At 37.8% G+C, this 23,557-nt stretch overlaps 2 protein-coding genes across 3 annotated transcripts in view; one reads left to right on the top strand and one right to left on the bottom strand.

Annotated features, from left to right (window-relative positions):
- Positions 1-23,557, bottom strand: part of MED12L (mediator complex subunit 12L) — a 338,860-nt gene that overhangs the window by 39,754 nt on the left and 275,549 nt on the right. The window contains 21 exon segments of the mRNA XM_030330501.1: positions 623-779; positions 3,631-4,003; positions 6,498-6,547; positions 6,549-6,596; positions 6,598-6,651; positions 7,453-7,505; positions 7,508-7,571; positions 7,574-7,589; positions 7,782-7,891; positions 8,940-8,963; positions 8,965-8,988; positions 8,990-9,016; positions 9,018-9,032; positions 11,178-11,239; positions 11,242-11,273; positions 13,596-13,772; positions 14,560-14,750; positions 14,864-14,938; positions 15,999-16,187; positions 19,453-19,652; positions 23,064-23,177. Coding sequence (XP_030186361.1) covers positions 623-779; positions 3,631-4,003; positions 6,498-6,547; positions 6,549-6,596; positions 6,598-6,651; positions 7,453-7,505; positions 7,508-7,571; positions 7,574-7,589; positions 7,782-7,891; positions 8,940-8,963; positions 8,965-8,988; positions 8,990-9,016; positions 9,018-9,032; positions 11,178-11,239; positions 11,242-11,273; positions 13,596-13,772; positions 14,560-14,750; positions 14,864-14,938; positions 15,999-16,187; positions 19,453-19,652; positions 23,064-23,177 — 2,055 coding nt within the window.
- Positions 20,512-23,557, top strand: part of P2RY12 (purinergic receptor P2Y12) — a 32,883-nt gene continuing 29,837 nt past the window's right edge. The window contains exon 1 of one of the 2 annotated variants that reach the window (XM_030330496.1): positions 20,512-20,584. The gene's annotated coding sequence lies outside the window, so the exon portion shown is untranslated. Of the gene's footprint in view, positions 20,605-23,557 lie in introns of both variants that reach the window. The other variant, XM_030330495.1, reaches the window with a different exon arrangement.

Genomic DNA, 23,557 nt, shown 5'->3' with positions numbered 1-23,557 from the left:
AATACTAAAATTAGAGATATGGTAGTTTTCCTTGTTTGATAACTCAGTCTACTTGCTGAACTAAATTTCTGAGATCCTTCATGGTATAAGCAATTTACAATTCATCACATGAGAAAATAAAGATGCTTCACAATATTGACTAATTACTTAAACACTGGTAAGAATTTTATCTCATCAAAACATACACAAATTTCACAACATACAACTCTTATCAACTTTTTATCTGATATTGTACATTTTCATCAGTAGCTAATTTCCTTCTAACACTGAATGAAAATTCCCAACTCAGTACATAAACTAGTAATTAAAACCTTATTTTAACACTTGAGGAACACCCCCAAATTGGGCATATATTGGATTACTACTGTATACACTCAGATATTGTTTGATTCTTAGAATATATTCATCTATGTGACAATCAAAAATATATTAAAAGAAACATTCAAAAAATAAAATAAAACACCTTCATATTAGAAGAAAAACCACTCTGAGCGGAGAGGATTACAGAAACGTCAACGGAGTACTCAGTTATGGCATTTTCTAAGTTTTACAGAGATTTCCGGTTAAACCCCAAGCTACTTCATGTCTCAGAGGGACCCGACTGCACTCTCTCCTCACATACCTGGAGTAAGAGATTGGTTCTGAAGGAAAAAACCCGGCTGCTGGGGCTGACCCATGAGGTTATAGCCCCATAAGGTGGACTGCGGATGGTGCATCATCTGGGAGGAAATGGGTGAATAGTTAGGAGGCACTCGGTATATGTTGCTCTGTGGATACTCCTTCAAAATAAAGAGAAAAGATAATAACAATAAAGTTATTTAACTCCACAAACTATAGGTAATTAATGCAAATTCCTCCTATCACATTCTTCAAGCCAGCTTCTATCCCAGTGGGCAAGGCTGTTTTTTATAGAGGTGAAGACACAAGGCAAGAGTGTCAACATATTCTTTTGCAAGACACTCATTTGGGTAAAAACTTTAGAATAAGAAAGTACTTGGCTTCGACCCCTAAGTCCCCACAGGGTGGCCTGTGCAGAGGTCTATGTCCAGAAGTGCATCTTTGACATGTTGAACTTCCTGGCATCCTAGCACCTGGTGCTCCCTGAGGGAGACCACCCGGGATGAGGAAGAGGATGAGGTGCAGCTCAGATCAACCAGACCTGCTGCCAGCCTGGAGCTGCCCGTGGCCATGCACTCAAGAAGACATCCAAAGAGGCTGTGGATGTCTACAGATATGCCATCCATGGGACGGGCCTATTTTTTTAAACAAAACTTCAATGCCGACGGGATGGTCATTGAGTACACTGGTACTGTCATTCTTTCTGTGCTGACAAGCAGAAGTTCTATGATGGGAAGGGTATTAGGTGCTACATGTTCTCTATAGGTGGCTTTAACAGGGTGGAGGCCACAAGGCATGGCAATGCTGCCGCTTCATCAACCACTTAGGTGAGCCCAACTGCCCCTCCCAAGTGATCCAGGCGGAGGGCCAGGAACACATCAACATCTTTGCCCTGCCCTGCATCCTGTGTGCTGAGGAACTCACCTATGGCTACAAATTCCCCGTTGTGGATGCCAGCAACAAATTGCCCTAAGACAATGGCACCAAGCACTTCTGTCGGTTCCTTAACTAAAGCCCCAAGGCTGCCCACCACACCCCTGCTTCCATCTTGCCCCTAGTCTGGGGCTCCCTAGTCCCCTGCAGAACATGTCACCAGAACTATTATGTTCGGGGTGGGTATGGGCATGCAGGTGGCAAATGCCGTGCCTCTACCCCTCTAGCCTACCCAGTAATTGCTCCCTTGCCTGGGGACCCAGGATGTAGGTATTGTAGCAAGTTTTCTAAACACTCTTTTTGTCTATGCACTTTTTTTATTTAAGAGGGGGGATCCCAGGTGGGAACCCCCTATAGTAAAGTTCGTCAATGTTTGGCGGAAAAAATGTACTTGGCTTCAGTGGGGGGAAGATGGAAAAGGATCACTTCTGAAGTTTGTTTTTAAAATACTAAAAGCACGTCAATATTGACCACTGCCCAAAGGTGAAAGAACATCTTCAGATGCTGATTCTCCAGATCATTTCATCTTAGGTCATTTTAGGAATCCTTCCCGATATGCTGGGTCTGGATGAGATGAGGCCATGAAGGAGAATGAGGCCAGGACCAGTCCCTGGCCTAGATGGTATCTTATTTCCACTATTCAAGCCAGTACGCAAATGAAGCAGACTCTCTGCCATCTGCCTGCATCCCATTTCCTGCACCTGGGCTTTGTCTTCCTTATGGGACATGCAAAGTCTCTAAGGATCACACCTGAATGTCCCAGTTATCTACCCACCCGCTTCTTTTCATGTAGCCCTAAAGGATAAAGGAAAAACAAAACCTCAGATCCCTGAAATACAACCCACTAGAAAGGGACAGTTTCAGAAGTAGTAGGGAGGAAGGGCTATTACCAGGGCTCACTTGGAAAATGAGAGGAATTTTCAGGCTTTTAAGAGGGTGTTATTCTGAAAATAACAAAAACTTATCCATGCAGACTAACAGCCTAGGAGTCCAGATTCTGGGGAGTGGCAGTCTGGACCTTATTAAGCACCTCTTCAAGACAAAGGAATATTGGTAGGAAGAATATTGGTAGAAGGTATGAGAAGAGGGCACTACCATTCAATGGTATCCAAAAGCGATGGTCGTCTTCTCTAGAAAAATGTTAATCACCAAGCTATCAGCTAGGAAAAGATATGTTGTGGTTCTGATATAGGTAAGTGATAATTATTAGACATGATAATTATTAGACATAATTATTAGACATAACCCTAACCCTATTAGATAATTATTAGACATACAATTATGAATATCTTCCATGGTACAACAAGAATACCCTTGCATTATGTAGAAAAATGTTTTAAATTCTTTCTCAAGTATTTTCTAGGTGAATTAATTGTAAAGATACCTTACACATTCACTCTATAAATGTTATAAAATTATTCCCAAATTGCCATCTCAATGATTTCTGTTGTTTTCAAGAAAATGTGGTAGAGGTAGGGAAGACTAATAGGAAAACAAGGAATAGGACTTTTTAAAATTGTGTTCATCTTTTATAAAGTCTGAAAATCTGTGAAAGAGGTAAAATATATAGGAAGTTAAGGTGAAATAGTAAAATATGAAATCTCAGAAACATCCTATTGTATATATTAGATGGAATGTTAGCTAGGGAAATGCAAATAGTTTTCCATATTAATCTACTACCATTATCAAGTGCTCAAAATACGATAAATACTTTAGACATGTCTTATAATAAAAATATGTAAGATGATGAGCTTTTACGGGTCTAAACAATTCAAGTTTCAAATGTGAGAAATGATGAGGCACTGAAATATTAATTAAATACTACTCACAATGGAAGCCCAAACTTAAAATAGTGAAAAGTAGAGAAGGAAAAAAATCACAAGCTATAATCCTGTCCTCTGTGACAGGTCACTATTCATGTGCCATTCTATTAATTAAAATAGAGCTTTGTGAAGATTACAACTGTTACAAGAAGGATGATAAAGCTCTTCATAATGTTTCTAGGAAAAGAATCTGGGCACTATTAAATCTCTCACTAGATGCCAATGAGCCAAAGACCTCCCTACTTCTCACACTCACGTCAACTCTTGAGCTTGATTTCGTCTTGCGCTTCCTTCCTTTTGTTTTCTTCTCTTCATCTGTTGCGGTTTTTCCCTGATCTGACAGCTCAGCTGATTTCCGCTCTGGTTCCTGAGAGATGGGAGATGTGGGCTCCTCCTCTTCCTCCTCGGGAGGCAGGGGCAGCGGTTCGAGGTAGTAACTTCGGGGCTTGGGCATGGGGTGTGTGTGATACAACAGCAGGTGATGCTGCTCCTCATACTTGATCACCTTTCGGTCCACTCGGACAGTCCCGAACCAGGCCCAAGACAGAGGAGCTGGGTTCTTCTGACCCTCAAACAAATCCCATGGGGACACCTTCTGCTTTGTAGACACCTGAAGACCCTGTGGTGAAATAATGCTCTGTGAACACACGTTCAGATCTTTCCCTGATCGAGAGCCCAAGCTTGCTTAGGACAAGGATACACAGAATATTCTGGCTGGCTGCGTGCCTTAGAGAATCCTAGGCATACAGCACATGGGGAAACACGTTGATTCAGGGTTACAAGGCTACATCACTGGAAAGCTGCAGCTAGAATTCAGACCTTTAAAGTCAGTTCTGTGGTTCTTTATACATGTGATGCTCAACACCACGTGGTTGAGCATATATTACTGCAAATTGGTATTTTTCGGTGTACCTGGTGGCTCAGTCAGTTGAGCATCTAACTTGACTTCAGCTCAGGTCATGATCTCTCGGTTCGTGAGTTCACGAGATTTTTTGGATTCTCTCTCCATTTCTTCTCTCTCTCTGCCCCTCCCCCACTCACACGCATGCGCTCTCTCTCTCTCTCAAAAATAAACTTAATATGAATGAATGAATGAATGAATGAATAAATAAACAAATAAAATGGTGCTTTTTAGTATTTTTTGCTGCTGTTGTTTTTCAGGAAAAAATATTTTCTAAAAAATACTGCAATATTGATCTTACTGTATTGAATTATAATGTTACAACCATTTGCAATTTATTTTGTTGTTTTTAAGATAAAGCAAAACTTGAGAGTCAAGTTATTGTCAACCTCTACTTGGGCTCAAATTTACTTCAATCCAAACATGTATGGACTTGATTCAATACAGGAATCTTCCATGTACTTAATAAGCCAGTTTCTGAATAGTTAGGGAATATTCTTACAGACATAACTTGTGACAACAGGTACAAATAAAGTCCCTTCAATACAAGATTACCTCTAGTGAGTTTACAAGAGGAGATGTTACTATGCTTCTGAAAACAAAGGTTTCTTATTTTTAACATTAATTGGTGATGTCTCTTGTACTTTCCCTGGGATACCAACTTGAAAATATTTTTCCTCAGAATAACCACAAAAATAACTACTCAGGCATTCCACAAGATATGAATGCTCCTGTTCTTATCTACGTGGATGGATTTATGCAAAATGAAGGCTCATTTATCATGTATAAATGGACTGTTTGCCTAGAGTTTAGACCTCTTTCCTAGGTGCAAAGACCATATATCCTAATGGGTTCAAGATGTCTCACCACTAGAGAGCCCAATGACACTGCAAAATCAACATGCCCACAATGCTAGCTTTTTCCATCTCTACAACCATACTGGTAGAAGTACTCTAGTTACTGTGAATTAATTAAGTATTGCCTTTCTCCTAGGAACCACACTCCTTCATACCTTTGCAAAAACTCTTCCATTGGCCTGTACCAGACTGTTCCCTACTTCCTAGCTAACTCTTAATCTTTCAAAATAATTCAACGGTCAGTTTTCCTGGAGACCCTATTCTGACTACCTACTCCTTATCTGAGTGTGATGGCTCCTTCTCAGGGTCCCCTAACACTGTGTACCACATGGTAATTGTCTATCCACTTCTGCTTAAGGGCAGGAGCTCTGTCTTTCATATCTGTGATTTCACAAATTGTGGTTGCTCAATGTTCATTGAAAGAATAACTGATCACTCTTCTTGTGTTTAAGGGAAACTTGTTTAATAGCATACATAAAACAAGTGTTTGTTAAAATATTGTTTAATTGATGAGAAAATTAAGTAACATTACTCCAAAAATATTTTTTACTCAAAATAGCTTACAACATAAAGACTTTATCAATCAATTTTTCTTATCTATCTATCTATCTATCTATATCTATATATTGTTTCCAATTCTAAACTAAAGAAAGGAGAGTTTTGTTTTGTTTTTTTTAAGCAAAAGAGAGAGAGAGAGAGAGAAAGAGAGAGAGAGAGAGAAAACAAGTGCAAGCCGGGGAGGGGCAGTGGAAGACAGAATCTTAAGCAGGCTCGATGCCCAGCACAGAGCCCAGGGCTTGATCTCATGACCATGAGATCCTGGCCTGAGTAGAAATCAAGAGTCGGATGCTCAACCCACTGAGTCACCCAGGCACCCCCTGCCTTTTTTTTTTTTCTCTTTTCTTTTTTCTTTTAAGCACTAACCTTTCACTTAGTTTTCCCTTGGTGGCTTCAGAAATTCACATAAAGTTTTTTTTTATTTTTTTTAATGTTTATTTATTTTTGAGAGAGAGACAGAATTCGAGTGGGTTGGGGGCAGAGAGAGAGGGAGACACAGAATCCAAAGCAGGCTCCAGCCTCTGAGCTGTCAGCACAGAGCCCAACGCAGGGATCGAACTCACTAGATGGGAGATCATGACCTGAGCTGAAGTTGGACGCTCAACCAACTGAGCCACCCAGGTGCCCCTCACATGAAGTTTTAAACAAAGATCTATATAATAATGTCCATGACCAATGCATTTAAAGGATAAGAAAATACTTTAAAAAAAATCAAGAAACGTAAAATTGAGATATTTCATATACCCTTTGGGAAAATAAGAAAAAATATATATAAGAAACAAACATTTACTCTTGCCTGTTTTTTATTCTATGGAGTCGAATCCAGCAATTTTGTTTCCCTTTGTGTCAATCAAGGAAACCCATAGGTTCACAAGTAATGACATCACATGTCTGTTTTGGCAAAGGTTAGCAACTGTCGAACTTTGTCAATACTTTCTGATCTCTTGTCTCCTAGCTCTTTCTAAAAACAAAACAACAAAAAAAACCAAAAAGAGACAAGCGGGACAGAATTACAATGAAGGCAAAAGTTAGCAAGAAGGAAGTTTCTCTCTGAAACATTTCCTTTTTTACGACAAGACTGTTCTTTAAACTTGAACATGGTCGATTATGCAGCCTTTTCAATTAGAGTAGTGAGTATGTTTCATTTCTTCTATTTAAGTAGAAATAGAACACATATAATGGAAACCCTGGTTACACAACAAACATCACAGTGCTGAAGTGACAAAAATCCAGGGTAGTATTTGCCATCAGAAGCAGAAGCAGCAGCACAGAACACATGCTCCAATCCAGGGTCAGACCTCAAGATACTCACTGGTTATTTACTGGTAAGGTCGGCAGATATATTGATCTTTCTCTGCACCATTTGTTTACAGTTTATTTCAAAAATTGTGTTAGCGGTTAGTCAAATGAATTGGTTTAGAAATATCAGTGTAAATGGTTATTTTTCAATTAGAGGCACCAGTCCAAGCATGGATTATCTTAAATCCAACGGTGGCATTTTTCTTATATATTGACTTACATTTCTAAAGTTCCTTAAAAGTTAAACATTTTGTGAATATAATTTAAGAAATACCTTCAAGCTATATGCTTTTGAGTACCAGCAAGCTGAGGTGAGACAAATAGCAAAATAATCACATAATTTTAGCTGAATGCCAATAAATAACCATCTAATTTAACACATAATAAATTAAGATAAAATGCAGTAAATAACAAATGCATAAACTATTTGAGATCATGATATATAAGCAGGTCATAAGCTTACCTTCAGTTTCTTTACTAAATTCATGTATGCACGTTTGTTCTCTTCAGATCCCCTGGGGATGCATTTGATAGGTCTGAGGCTAATGTTCCATTGATTAACACACCCAGCATGTCAAGAAACTGTTTGTGAATAATTCACTAAGAGTGGGAAGAAATAATTATTTTTCACTATAAAGTAAAAGCCAAATACTCTTAACGAAGAACATTTTTATTTAAGGCACAGAGCTTTTGATGGTACCTAGAGAATAAGATGGGCACAATTTGTAGTCACTATTGCAAAGCTTCTACCATGCACGTGTACAGAATAGTAAATGTGAAATAAGAACATACTTGTTAGTGTGCATGTCAACAGTTCCAGAAGTTATGATCTGAAGCAGGAGGAGGGCCCAGTCTGTTGTCCACTGGGTGCTCCTCTGCACCGTGTCAAACATTCCTCCTACCTAGCACAAAAAAATACAACAAAATCTTTATTACAAATGCCATCCCCATCACTTTATGTAGCCAATTTTGATTTTTTTTTTTTTTTTTAAAACAAACACACTCCGCTTTATGGATTAACATGTCTTCTCTCTTACCTAGCTACCTATTTCTCACTCTTTCTGATTCTTTCAGCATAGGAATTTGGTCATTGAAAAAAAGGGGAGGGAAGAGGAGAGGAGGAACATGAGTGTGGGCAGGAGGCCAATAAGAATCAAATAATAGGGAATTACTTTTCTTTTAATCCTAATCTTTTGTGATACCTGGTTTTATGACATAAAATAGTTAAATCTGAATAGGTCAAAATCAGGTAAGTTGATTATCTACACTTGATGCTGTTAAATTACTATTGGATCTAAGTCTATTGTCATAACAACACTTGTAAATATCCAGTAACACAGAAGAACTGACAAGCAGGGGCTCGGCTCGGCCCCAGGTCTATGCATTCATGTGTGGAAATTAAGTTAAAACAACTGCCAAAAATCAGGCAATCCTTCCTCCAGAGTAGCCTTCATTCAGGCTTGTCCAGTGGGAAAAGAGAAATTCAAAGAAATGTGCAATGTGTCTGTAAATGTCTATAAAACCTCCCTGTTGAATTTGTTTTTATGATCAATGTGATGGAAAGTTGCCAAAAATTCAACTTAAGGCACATTTTTACATGATCTTCAATGCGTGTAATAAAAGCTAATTCCTCTCAATTTAGTAGCCTTCTCAGGACCTCCTCAGAGCACAAACTGACAAGAAGGAGCCAATTCCCGGGGGCAGGAAGGTGCAGAAGCAAACCAATGCCCAAAATGCCTATTGCTCTCTAGAAGCCAGCCCAGACAGGAAGGTCAGCAGCCAGGAAACAGGTGCGCGTGAAAGGCAGGGAAGTTATGGCAGAGAGAGAGCCAATAGTGGAAGGCCTCACCTTGTGAGAAGACCATGACCACAGAAGAAGTGGAAAGCTAGAGTTATTTTCACATTTAGTTAAGTGGAACAGAGAGAAAATACTAGAAAAATGCCCCTTACCAAATTTAGGCGAAGTTGCAATGCTTTCATGCATCATCTGCCGTGCTTTTTATGTCATCCTGGTATCGTTCTTCTCTCCCAATTACTTAAATCCTAAGTCAGTAATTAACAGAAAAAAACAAACTTATTTTCCCTATTAAAATTGATTTTTTTTTTTCTCATAATGAAAGTTACATTGAGCTTCTTACTGTCAAAAATAACTTCTGAGTTTAAAAAATTAATTAAAAAAGCTAAGTAAAATTTTAACTTTCCTTCCCTTCTTCCACACAGACAGAAATGGAGCTATTTCTTGTTCAATGCCTTTCTAGATGGAAGAAGAAAACTCTTATCAATTTACAATCCTGTTAGGAAGTCTTAGAAAAAGCTTTAAAGGATTATGAAGTTAAAGACGAACAAAAATAAAGATACTTAAAATGCTATTTCATTGATTTTGTAAAGTACTGGATAGACAAAATTACTTTATATCAGTCCTGTGTTCTATTTCTAGGGACGTGCTATGACATTTAACAAGGGTCCTATTTTCATGTTATATGAAGGGGGGGCTTGCTATCTTACAGACTTATCTATACAGTGTATCTTCCTGATAAAGGCAGTGTATAGTATTTTGAAAAATATGACATCTTTGATGTCAGTCCAGTGATTGTACTGCTTTTCACTAAGTCAGACTACTGTTAAAAAGGGAAGGGACTGCTTAGGAAAGGGAAGCCACAAGTGGCAACACCCTAGAATCAGATGGCAAGAGCAAAGCCCTTTCTCCCACTGGGATGCTCTAAAATACATTAACTACAGAGAATCATCTTAAGAGTTTAAATGAGTCACGTGCAGAAGTAACCCTGCCCAACACATATAAGGACACGGCATGGTGAGGGGACAGCATTCCTCGAATCTCATCACAATGGAGTCCTCTCCCAAACCTGACCTGACGGTGCAAGGCAGGGACACAAAGCTGTATGACAACATACATTCTGGGAACAGGACAATTTAATAAATAAATTAAGTCAAATGTAACAAGCTGTATGAACCAGGGCAAGGGGATACAAAATGACCGTGGTCCTTTTTTTGGCGAGTGATCAGGGATGGCCTCCATGAGGAGGGGACACCTGAGCAGAGACCTGAGGAAGCAAGGGAGCCGACCCTGATAACATCTGGGAGGAAAGCCTTCCACGCAAGGGGAAGAAAAGATGCAAAGGCGCTGCAAGGATAATCTGCCTGGCAAGTTGCAATGACAGTAATGGGGTCAGTGTAAACAGTGGAGGCATGACTGGTAGGAAACAAGGCAGAAATGGGAGCCAGGGCCAAATCACCATAGGCCCTTATAAGCCCAGACCGAATATTTATCCTAGGTACAGTAAGAAACATTGGAGCATCTTGGGCACCAGACTAATACATGATTTACATTTTAGAAGGATCACTCCGCTGCTGTACAAAGGACAGATCTCTCATCTCCAAAGGGGAGAAAATGATGATAGGACCAAATGGTTAAGTGTCCTTATTCATGCTCATCTACTATCATTCGAGAGAAAGATATGATGTCCTAGAGACAGAGGGCCACAGGAAGTCTCCATTTGGCTTTGTAGCAGGATAAAACATCCCACATGACCAGTCAATCTACTTTGTTCAATTCCACCCATTACGATTTCTAGTGTGATCACCTGGTTTCTTTGAAGGACACAAAATGCAAGTGGCCCAAAGAGTGACCAGGAGCACTGTGGTTGGTAGAAAGCCAAAAGTCAAATTTTTCATAAAAAGAATCATCATGCCTTTTATAAATGAGCTTCTTTACATTTAACTGGCATTGGCCTGGCTCTGGCAGGAAAACAAAATTGAGTTTCTGAACCAACAGAACTCAAGCCAAGAGTCTCCAGGGAGGCAGGGGCCCAGCTAGAGAACCTGGATAGAGGTTCCTTGGGTTACAGCCATGCCTGCAACACACACTGCCCCAGGACCTCTCCCACAGGGCCGGGGGCAGGAGAAAAGCAGGTATGGCAGAGTTGTATGCAATGTGCTAAATATTGTTTTTATAGTACACATTCATCCAAGGCATAATTAATATTATAAAGTTGTTAATTTTACAGTAACTAGAATGCCAAACAGGAGAATAGGGTGTGGATTGTGATGCCTTGCCTCTAATCAAAACACGTTGTATTCTTATTAGTTTAATCTCAGTATTTCAAAGAAAAACAAATTAATGCCATTAGACAAGTACTTGACTGGCTTAGTAATTCCAGTATACTTTACCTGATTAACCTGATTCTGAAGAGATGTTAGGAGGCCTTCCCGTTGTTCATCTTGTCCCTTAGGCAGGTAAGGACCAGTGAGAGGAAAGGTTGTTGACTCAAAGAGACATACTACAAGGAAGTAGTAAGAACAGATCTAGTTAGAAAGAATGGATTACCTCCTGTGCAACATCTATCTCTTGCCCTTGAATTACTGGCTCTTATTTACTTTATTATAAGAAAAGGGAAGAGAAGAGAGGTAGGAAATAGCCAAAGCCTACTCGAAATGTTAAATCATATCTCTAGTAATAAGATCAAAAGCCACTATGATGCATCTAAACAATTTAACATGCTCTAGCCTGGAAGGCATTCCCAAACTAGCATAAATTCACACTGCAGGAGCATGTTGGGAGAGTGCAGGCAGAAAAGAGTTTGTATTTTACAATAGTTGGCTGAATTAAAAGGCAAATATCTGCATGAATATCACTTTACATACAGCATATGAGGAAAAATTAAACATTTCTGTCAAACAAAACTGTTATCTCAGGGTCAAGGAAACAGGTCTCTGTGATTGCTGAGCTTGTTTTATTTTTCAGCACATTTAATTTTTTTTTTTTCTTAATGTTTGTGTATTTTTGAGAGAGAACGAGACAGACTGTGAGCAGGGGAGGAGCAGAAGTTGAAGGAGACACAGAGTCCAGAGCAGGCTCCAGGCTCTGAGCCGTCAGCACAGAGCCTGATGCGGGGCTCCGACTCACGAACTGTGAGATGATGACCCGGGCCGAAGTCAGACTCTTAACCAACTGAGGCACTGAGGCACCCTCAGCACATTTATGACTAAACAGGGTGGGTATTGGGAGAACTCAGATCAGCACATAGGCTGGAAGATACAAGAGCAGTGAGCTCCTTAGTAACCCACCATGTCCTTAAGCCTTGTCTTGTTAACAGGTTTTAAGGCATTTGATTAAAAAAAAAGGTCTATTATAAATTGTCATTTTATTAATGTTTCTTTAATCATCAGAGAACTGACAAATCATATTGACAAACTAATTGCTATATTGCAAAAAAAAAAAAAAAATTCTTAAAGTGACCCAAATATTTCAATGTGCTTCATCCTCTGACAGCAGAGCTGTGAGAGACGGACTTGGGAAGAGTCACCTTTAAACTCTGCAATACCATCTGTGGGAAGGGAGGCAATGTACATACATTATACATTCACCCTTGAGCAAAATTAACTCTCAGAATTAAAGTGAGTCATCTGGTTGGTCAACTCACACTGACGAAGGTGACAGACATTAAACAACCAGATAACAAAATACATGCAAAGCTAGGTCTCTACCAAAGTGTACTTCATTTAAGAGCACACAGACTCAGAAGCCAGACCACCTAGGTTTTAACTCTAGTTTTACAATTCCTTAGCTGTGTGTCCTTGAGAAATGAACTTTTCAATGCCTCCCTTTCTTTATCGTAACAAGGGTATAATGAGAACACCTACCATGTTTGATTGCTGTGAAAATTTTAAAGTTTACGTGTGTATGCGGTAAGTTTTATACAAAAGTTGGCATTTCATAAGATCTCAATAAGTGGTAGCTACTAAAATATTATTAAGAGATAAGAACCATACATGTTCTTTACATATTTTTTAAATGGAAGAAATTATCATTATTTCCCTTTACTCCTGAGGTGCTAAATTTATATTTTCACATCAGAGGATGGCTTTGTTCTTTCTCAGTAACAGTCAGTTTGCAAATGTAACTATTTGAAACCTTTTATACAGCCTAAAATAAATTAAGAAAACATTAAACTAAGTGGCTTATAAATTTTATATTTAGAACAAGAGCCCTAAATGTTAAAAATACTAGTAACTATTTTCAGGCCCAAGACGACAGAATTGGAAATAATTCTATGTATTTTAAACAAATAATTAAAAGAATGAAAAGTAATTAAGTGTAGAATACAGGGACTAAATGGATATACAGATCTGATTCAAGAGGTCTGAAGCGAGGCTAAGAAGTATTTTCAATGGCTCAGAAGTGATGTGGGTCCAGAGGGAGCCCTGAGAACTAGCATACTAAATATAACCTAGAACTTTTTAGGAACGGAGCCTTGCCTAACAGAATATTGTCATTTCCACTTAAAAATGAAATTTCAGGGGCGCCTGGGTGGCTCAGTTAAGCACACGACTCCTGGTTTCGGCTCAGGTCATGATCCCAGGGTCATGGGATTGAGCCCCATAGAAGATTCATTGTCATTCTCATTTTCATTCTCATTCTCTCTCTCTCCTTCCCCCTTCGTTTGCCCCTCCCGCTATTTACATACTCCCTCTAAAAATAACATTTAAAAAAATAAAAAGAAATGTCCGTGGACTCTGGGTACAGTGACTATATCTGCAAGATGCTATTTGTTCTCAATTATTCCTTAAGCCTCCACATTGAGACACACCTTGCAGCCGTACCTTTTCTGTTTTTGTCTGTCTCTTTCCTTTTTTGAAGAAGAGCCCAAGTGCTGTCCCTTCTCCAGTTCCTCTCCTGCAGCTTTCAATACTCTTCCTTGCACAGAGGTCGGCAGCCTGGCAATTAGGGGGGCCACCAGCCATACACCCCTGCGTTCAGAGGAACTAAAACCAGAAATAGGTATTATACACGAGGAGGCATCCTCTTCCTCCGCTCTCACTGTTATAACAGAAACCCCAGGGCAAAACTTCCATGCGTAACAAGCACCAATCACACTAAACCTTCCCTTTTATTTCTGTACGATCTTTCCTCTTACCAAAGCAGACAGGTGGATACACTTTTCCACTCTCACTGTGGAAAGAGATAAAACATCGGGTTCTGGGAGAATACTATAACAAAAGTTATTAATCTATGCTGGTGTTCTTCTATGATTCTGGCTCTCTGATTAGTCATAATCCTTCTGTACAACAGGCAACACACTTTTATGTCATGGATAAGATATGAAATGTGCTGATTATGTTTTAACACATTAATAACAAATTTTTTTAAACTTTTAAAATTCATTAGTTATACTTTCTACCCAAATGATGAAATACAAATCAGTCTATCACGATTATTATTTGTGCAAAACTGGCAATTAATAAAGATGGCAGAAAGTGTTTCCTATATAATGAATTCTATGGAACAGAGTAGCCTTAAGGAGACAATAAAGAAATTAATCCACTCTGGGTGTCATATGTGGTTTCAAGATTCTGGACATGGTTAAAACTGAGACATCATTCATCCCAGAATATTGCCCTTTAATATATTATAAAATAACGATAATTGACACAAGTAATTTCTTCACATTGCTGAAGCTTTATGAAAAATAACTGCATCATGCAAATAAAAATATACCATCACACGGGACAAAGTAATGGTAGCCCAATAAAACTGCAGAAAAACAAATACCTTAGAAATGTCTTTATTCCATTCTGCCTTGTGCTACCAGCATCAGTAGTTGCAATCCCATTTGGGTTGAAGAGGCCCATTCCAGAATTAGAAGAATTATTGTTCAAGTCGGCAGACTGCTGGAATACCTCTATTGTTGCCTTTGCAATATTGTCCAGTAAGTTGTTCATCTCAGCCACTGAACCAGAGCCCTGGAGAAACACAAAAGAAAACTAGCATGCATATATTTTACTTCCTCCTCAAACATCATGTTCTTGCTGTTCATGAAACTGTATACATACACATGCTTCCAATATCTACTCACAGGGTCCTTCAAGCATTGTTTGATCATTAACTGAAGTTCTAGCCAGGACTGCCTCAGCGTCCACTGCTCAAGATTCTGGGGAAAATAAGAATTAACACATTAGGAATACTGAACATATCTGAAAATATAATAATTCTTTGCAGTATTCCCTCTCTCAAGAAACAATAATCAGGGGAGCATGGGTGGCTCAGCCAGTTAAGCGTCCGACTTCAGCTCAGGTCATGATCTCACAGTCCGTGGGTTTGAGCCCCACAATGGGCTCTGTGCTGACAACTTAGAACCTAGAGCCTGCTTCGGATTCTGTGACTCCCTCTCTCTCTGCCCCTTCTCCACTTACACGCACATGTGCTCACTCTCTCTCAAAAATAAATAAATATTTTAAAAAAAGGAAATAATCATACATAATAAAGGGATTTGTCAGGATCAAATGGCTTCCGTGTCCATTACACATTTTCATTGTAGACACAAAGAAATAAGAAACAACATTAAAATAATGTGCAACACTCAGCCAGTCACTAGAAATAAAACAAGCATTTTTCTCTCAAAATCTATTTCTCTAAGCAAACCCATTACAAAATGATTTCAATATTTTTTGAATTATATATTTAAGACTATTCCTCCAGAAAGCTTATGTCTCATGTAAATACAGTAGACTAAAAAGATCAATATTTTTTTTTTTAATTTTTTTTTTCAACGTTTATTTATTTTTGGGACAGAGAGAGACAGAGCATGAATGGGGGAGGGGCAGAGAGAGAGGGAGACACAGAATCGGAAACAGGCTCCAGGCTCTGAGCCATCAGCCCAGAGCCCGACGCGGGGCTCGAACTCACGGACCGCGAGATGGTGACCTGGCTGAAGCCGGACGCTTAACCGACTGCGCCACCCAGGCGCCCCTAAAAAGATCAATATTTATAATGATTGTATACCATTTGCATTATCAACATTCACCTAGCAATGGAGTGTGACAACTATAAAGAAAAGAAAACTGGGAGAATAAACATCAGAATTAACTGAGGTCAAGAATTAGCAATGAGAAAGGAAAAAAAAAAAAAAAGGTTCAACTACTCTTGTTAAAATCACAGAAAATGTGTTACACGATAGACACATAATCTTTAGACTCTAATCACTAACTCACCTGAAGAATGCGCTTAATGTGCTGTCTCTGCAGATTGTCGCCCTCCGTACATTCTTTAATACCATGAGGATAACAAATAAGCTGCAATAATTTCTGTGCTTGCATATTTGAAAGCACAGGGTCCAATATAAGCTCTTTGTCTGTGCACAATCTTTCAGGTTCTTTTAGGCAATGTTCTCCTACCCATTCCTAAAAAAAAAAAAAAAAAAAATCGGCAGTTAGGTTGATAGGCAGAGATTTCCCTTGTGTGAATGTAACATGCACTAAAACATGATACACAGATAAAGCAGATAGAAATCTAATTTTAAAAAATTACATGAAAAAAGTAGAGGGAATTTTTTTTTTTTTTTTTTTTTTTTTTTTTTTCTTTCTGGTATTGTGACTTCTTAAAAATACAAAGCAGGGCATTGGTTTAAAAAGTCTGAAGAGGGGTGCCTGGGTGGCTCAGGTGGTAAAGTGTCCGACTTCGGCTCAGGTCATGATCTCACGGTTCATGGATTCGAGCCCTGCATGGGCTCTGTGCTGACAGCTCAGAGCCTGGAGCCTGTTTCAGATTCTGTGTCTCCCTCTCTCTCTGCCCCTCTCCTGTTCACACTTTGTCTCTCAAAAATAAATAAATGTAAAAAAAAAAAAAAATTTTTTTAAAGTCTGAAGAACAGATATGCAAATAAGGAAAGAAAAGAAAGCTAAAGAGAGTAATGAAAATTGGTGCGCATTCTCAACTGGAAAATAGAGCCTTACTCTAGGTATTGTTTTGTAATCATTTTCTATAACTTGGCATATAATGGTAATGATTCTATATTAAAACATGTCTTCATTTTTATATAATGCATACTATATCCCACTGCATAGAATATAGTACAACACTTAGAAAACAGACATTTTTTATACTATTGTAAACATGTGTGCACATCTGCTTTCTACACAATCATTTTCTCAGGATAATTTCATAAAAGTACAATTGTTGGGTCAAGGAGTATACCAAAATTTAAGACGGTAAATGCATATGGCCAATTGCCCTCCATAGAGTTTCAACCAGTTTGAACACTTATCACTTTTTCTTCATCGTTTTAAAAGCAAACTCTTATACTAGACGGGTAAGAAATCATCAACAGAGTCCAATTTGAACCCAGGTCTGTTTCAGAGGAAGGCTGTTTCTTAACTATACCAATAATTCAATACTGAGTGTCTATTAAAGTCACTTATGGAGCTTGCTAAAATTCCATTGCCCAGGCTCCAACAAATAAATATCTGATGGTGGTACCCATTAAACAAACATTAAAACTGTCTGACCCTTGGTGATTCTGGTGGACACTCATAGTGGAACCAATAAACAACTGCTTCTCATTATCTATAAAACTATGTAGCAAACTTTTAACATAGTTGCAATATGCCCTAATAAAAACATGACCCTGTTAACATCTCCACTAAAATGGAAAATAGTATATATGGTATACTATACTTCTTATAAGAAAAGATAAATTAAAAGAAAAAAAAAAAAGGAAGATAAATCAGAAAATAAGAACACTGATCACCCGGGGCAGGAAAAAACCCAGGATAGAAGAGACAACAGACGAAGGACATATCACTAAGTACACCTTTTTATACAGTTGACTTGTAGATGCATGTTCTTCTAAAGATGGAGTGGAGGTGGGGAGAAAAAAATGGGAATCTAAACTGAATGCAAACAGAAACAAATGAAATTCGTTCTATTTCAAATGAGTAACATATCCATATTGAAGGAGAAAGTTCAAAAAGCTTTTTAACACAATACTATAAACTTTGAGGGAAAAAAGAACTACCAACAAATCTTCAACTCCTTTTACGTTTTTCCTAGTGGTATAGGTGTAGCAATTCTGAAACCATTCCAGGTGTAGTGTAGAATTAAGCAAATGAGTAAATGGTTGATGTTACTGGAAAATACAAAATTAATACGGAATGGGGGAATGCAAAGAACTAAGTGGAGTTACTAATTCTAGACATATCAGTATGAACTCAAGAATATACACACACACATTTATGTATACGGATATATTTCCTCCTAACTCTGCCTGCTGAAAGGGTCCAGAGGCAACGAACATACGTTGCCCATAGTAATGAGCATATCTTGGCTTCTAAATACCATACTTGATTAACTAGAATGAGAGTTCCTTGGAGGAATGATTAATTCCAGGTATGGGACAGGGAAAGTACAATAGGGGTCAGGAACTAAGAAAATATTTGGTGGAGGGCAAGAGGGAGATGGAGACATGTCAAAATAACTTAAAAGCCAGGATGAAAAGGTTCCACTGGAAAAAGCTGGGACAATATGAACATGAAAATAGCTAAGGACAGTGTATTATAATACATATGGATAATAAATAAGAATAACGAGGGTATGCTTTCCTTAGAATAGAATGCAAACTGTTAACTGTAGAGGAGCTGTGGGAAGAAAAAGCCCACCATTTTGCAGCATGTAAAGACTGGTTTGGGGAAGAATCAAAATGAATGATAGATGTGGTGGAGTTTGATGAGGGGCAAAATATTTGTATTGTCTCACAGTGTCTCCCCAAAGACTGTTTACTGATTGCAAGGAGGGGGAAAAACCACATAGCAGAGAAATCTCGAAACCATACAATGGAGACACCGTGATCAAACTGATTGCTGCCAGCGATGTGCAAATGGACATTGTGTGACTTCAAGTGTGATTACCTGAGAACACAACATTACTTCTGTATCATTTTGGCCAAGAATGCATAATCTAAAGCTAATGTATGGGAAATTTCAGACAAATCCAACATTATTGGGACAAATGACAAAACTGAATGTGACCTACAGGTGAGAAAAAAATTACTGTTCCAAAAGCTAAATGTCCTATGTTTAAAAAATTTTTTAAATATTTATTTATTTTTGAGAGAGAGAGAGACAGCCATGAGCATGGGAAGGACACAGAGACAGGGAGACACACAAGTCAAAGTGGGCTCCAGGCTCCGTGCTGTCAGCACAGAGCCCGACATGGGACTCAAACTCATGAACCGTGAGATCATGACCTGAGCCGAAGGCAGATGCTTAACTGACTGAGCCATCCAGGCACCCCTAAATTACCTGACTTTTGATGACTGCATTTGGTTCTATTATAAGTAAACATTGAAATATTAAAGACTCAAGATTAATAATATATGCCATCTACTCTCAAAAGCTTCAGCAAAATCTTAGAAAGTATATGCATCCACATTCACAAATAGAATCATAAAGCAAATGTGGAAAAATGTAAAAAAATTGGTGAATCTGTATACAAGGTATACACCAGAGTTCTTTACTATTATTGCAACTCTACAACAAATCTGAATTTTTTGCCAAACAAAGTTAGCAGGAAGAAAAGGACCACCGATGTGCAAGCTTCCTAAAACAGTGAGCATCTCCACAAAAACAATTATATATTCATAGATCAAGTCAAATTAAAACTGAAAAATACCTGTTGACAGATAGTCCTCAGTACATATCTAGCATATTCTCTTAAATTGGCAGTTTCTATGGAAATGCTTTTCCCACAGGATTTTGAATTTTGTGAAGCAGTCCAGATATCATCAGCATTCCCATCACGCCGTAAACCTCTCATGGTGAAGTCATCATTCTTTAAAGAGCTGACATTGTTATTGCCAATTTTGGCATCTCCTAAATAATAGAATCACAAAAGCAAAATCACGGAAGTTCCAAATATTGCCAAATACTTGAGAAGTTAATGAAGCAAGCCTTCGGGGATTTAAAATATGTGACTGGCATCTTTATGGCATAGCCCAATGTTCAGCAAGAAAGAGAATCGATCAGGAGAATGCAAGAACCCAGAGAAGTTTCAATACGCACGAGAAAAAAAAAGGGAAATTCAAGACTTACTCCTTATTTTGTTTACAGAATTAAGTATGCAATCACCAAATAAAAAGGCCATTATGAATCATATTTAATAATCATAGAACATTGATTTCACCAATATTTCAAGCATGAATGTATTCAATATTCAAATTCATTTCACTTATAGACAAGGAAAAAATGGGTTACTCACCCTTCTAGATGTCCCTTTTCCATTTCTTCTCTTACAATGACTTATTTTCTATCCATAGGTCAAGAGAAAAGTTTTGCCTTAGCCCACCTTACTATCAACTTCTTGACAAGAGAGATTTATTTCCCTGGGAATGGAAAAGGGCAATGCATACTAAGGAAGCCCTAAAACATAGGGCATTCATTGAATAACCCAAGTCTCTCACTTTCCTCTCTGTAAACATCCAAATTAGAAAACCTCACCAGATCAACCTCTAATTTACTGAGTCAAATGGAACTAAGGAAAGGTTTCCTTCATAGCAAAGTTGCTGGGGGACAAAACGGAGCAGAACGTGTGAAAGGCTAGAATTAAGAAATCTTCTCTAGCCATGAAAGACAAATCACTATTCTATTTTAAAAGTGAGAGAATAATATAATTTGGTAGTAAAGACTGCCAAATGACAACAGAGCCTCTAAACTTTCACCTGTTTACCCACAGGGATCATAAGCTTTGAACAAGAAAATTTCCTGGAACCAACAAATGAATTCAGATGAGTCCCTTACTGCCCACTGTGAGTAAAACGAAGCCCAGGTCAGTGCAAAAAGCTTTTTACAACCCACAGGTCAACCAAGAAAAAGTTTTGACTCTGCTGAAAAATTTGCAAAATCAGAATGGATTAGTAAGTATTTATTTATAAAATGGTAAGAGGAGGGGAGGAATAAGCAATAATTTTCAAGTCATCAATATCTGATTATATGTTATCATACATTCCTTATTAAAATATACAAGAGTTTATTTAATTCAACAGAAGTCCTTGGGAGGAATAAGTAATAATTTTCAAGTCATCAATATCTGATTATATGTAATCATACATTCCTTATTAAAATTCACAAGAGTTTATTTAATTCAACAGAGGTCCCTGGGAGCTGAAAGATGTGTACCAAAATTTAGCATGCTTTCTCCATCGTTTGGTGAAATAAAACAACTATTTCTATACCTTAAGTTAAAACTACTACATAAATTAGAAACCACTTTCTATATAACATTTTTATCACCCAAACTCAAAATAGATCCTGATGGACAGGACTTGCAAGAACACTGGTAAGAATAGGGTGAGGTAGATAAATTAAAACTTACATAAAAACAAAATCAAAGAAACAAACACCTCTGCCTAGGAAATCCTCATTCAGATTCTCATTTAGTTTAGATGTTAGGATGACAGAGAAGGTATAGGAGGCTGTTCTAGAACCTTCCGTAACTGTACAGATAACAGAACAAATAGAAAAGAGTGTTCAGTGACTACTTGGTCCAAGGCTCTGCTGACATCCAAATGACCTGATCCTGGCTTCTCAGACCTGAATCATCCTCTGTCTATTAAGAACGGAGGTCAATTAAAAAGGTCAAGGAGAGCCAAACAAAGAAGAACTGATTATTATGCATGGATATTAAAATACAATTATGTGACTCTTTATAGATGTTGGCAAATTTTAGTGGAACTAGACCACTCCTCCAAACAAAGGAGCAGGTGCCTAGATTGCGCTCATCTTGGTTTCTGCCATTCAATGTCTATCCATTCTGCATTCACACTACCTATATTAGTTTGTTGAAAAGCTACAATTTCAAAACCTACTATCTAGTTTCTCTGATGGGTGTTAGAGATAACACAGGGCGGGGGAGGGGGAGGGGGGTGAGCAAGTCCCTGACTTCATGGTCCCTACATTTTTATTAAGTAGATTGACCAGCCATTTTTTTTTTCAAATATCATCAGAGAAGAGAGATTTTACTTACTGAAATGAGCATTTAATGCTGGATATACAATAGTACAAGCTCCTAAACTCAGAACAGAGGTTATGTCCCTCCATGTGGCTCTACTTTTCCCTTTTATTGCAAAATTCATGGGCATTTCCAAGGGCATCCTTTGAAATTTGTGTGTGTGTGTGTGTGTGTGTGTATACACATATATATATACACACACACACACACATAAAATGAATGTATACATATGCACATTTTCTTCAAACTTGAACTGTACATTAAACTATGGCAAAAATTAGAAACCATACGTAAATATTATTATGTATGAATATATAATATATATAATTCTTTAAGGTGAACTTTTATTAATTTTTTAGTGAAAATCCTGTTAATCCTTCATCATCACTCAATAACATTCAAACAGGAGTATAAAGCATTCAAATATGTTCTTTAAGACTCCTCTAAAACAATTCCTATTTACCCCACAGTCTCTGTCCTAATAAAAGAGAGCTCCTTCAGAACATAAGAGGTAACTTTTGTTTAGTCAAGGCCAAAAGAGGGTTGTCAACATTGTAATTAGGCAGTGGGGACTCAAAATTACCTACTTAAATCCTCCACGATTTATAAAATAAAAATGTGTTTAAGTATTGCCCTAGAAATGAATAGAAACTGTAGTGCTACTACTCCAGGAATATGTATGTCATTAAGAGTATAAAGGATGCCTTGGACATTATAGATTAAATGTTAAAAAATTCCGGTATCTAATACTGTTTTATCAATAATACCAGTATCATTGCAATTATTACCTGATTCATGAAAAACCTAAGGTAGAAGTTTATAAACTTGTTCAGGATCACAATGAAAGAAAAATGCTAAGATTTAAACCCAGGTTTTCTTGTGTTTTACTCCTGGTACATAATACAAAATTTAAACCTTTGGTTAGATCATCATTTCATCTTGATCCATTACAAAATGTCATTTATGTCAACAAATAAAGATAAAACCACCCGATGGGTCGGAGAATCTATATTACATCAGAATGAAATATCTTCCAGTTAAAATAACATCCAACAACAACAAAAAAGTGTTATATTTAAATACCCCCAGAATTGTAGGTAAGGAGTAGACATCTCAGAGTCCAGCTGATCTTGGACTTGGAGAAAGCCAACTACTTTTGCCAGGAGAGCAAAACAGAATGATGTTTCTAATAATCTGAATTAGAGTTGAACATGAATACAAATTATTTTTCCTTTGTTTCTGGTGATTAACCCAGTTTAGTGCCAGGATAGTCTTACCAAGCATCATAATTGCTTTTAAAACAGCAAACACGGCTCCCACTTCAATGCTATTGTGAGCAGCGGCTAAGAGGTGTCTATCACAAGATGATCTTATTCCAGGGAAAGGTTTGCCTATGAGAACAACAACAACAAACCTTTAATGGTCTCATCACCATCGTTAACAATCTTTTGTAACCATTTACAATCAGCAGAGCCTGTCATTGTTAGACTATAGGTACTTAATTGTCCTTAGCTAGCTATAATGGATGCTTCATGGATTCACTACAAAACATTGTCACTATTCCTTTCTTAACCTTTGCTTTTTAATTATGAAAACAACGTCGTTGCTCCTTGGAGAGATGTATCAAAAAAATATATTAGAACTTTCATCTATTTATACTGATTGTCGCACATACACACCCTTGTATAAAAATGATCTTCAGAAACACACTTCACTAACACCCCTCGAATTCTTACCTTATTCCTCTTACCTTAGTATAAGAATAAATGAG

Source organism: Lynx canadensis, chromosome C2, assembly GCF_007474595.2.
Source record: "Lynx canadensis isolate LIC74 chromosome C2, mLynCan4.pri.v2, whole genome shotgun sequence".
Lineage (NCBI taxonomy): Eukaryota > Metazoa > Chordata > Mammalia > Carnivora > Felidae > Lynx > Lynx canadensis.
The sequence above is the reverse complement of the archived record's forward strand: the minus strand, read 5'-3'. Positions and strand labels throughout refer to the sequence as shown.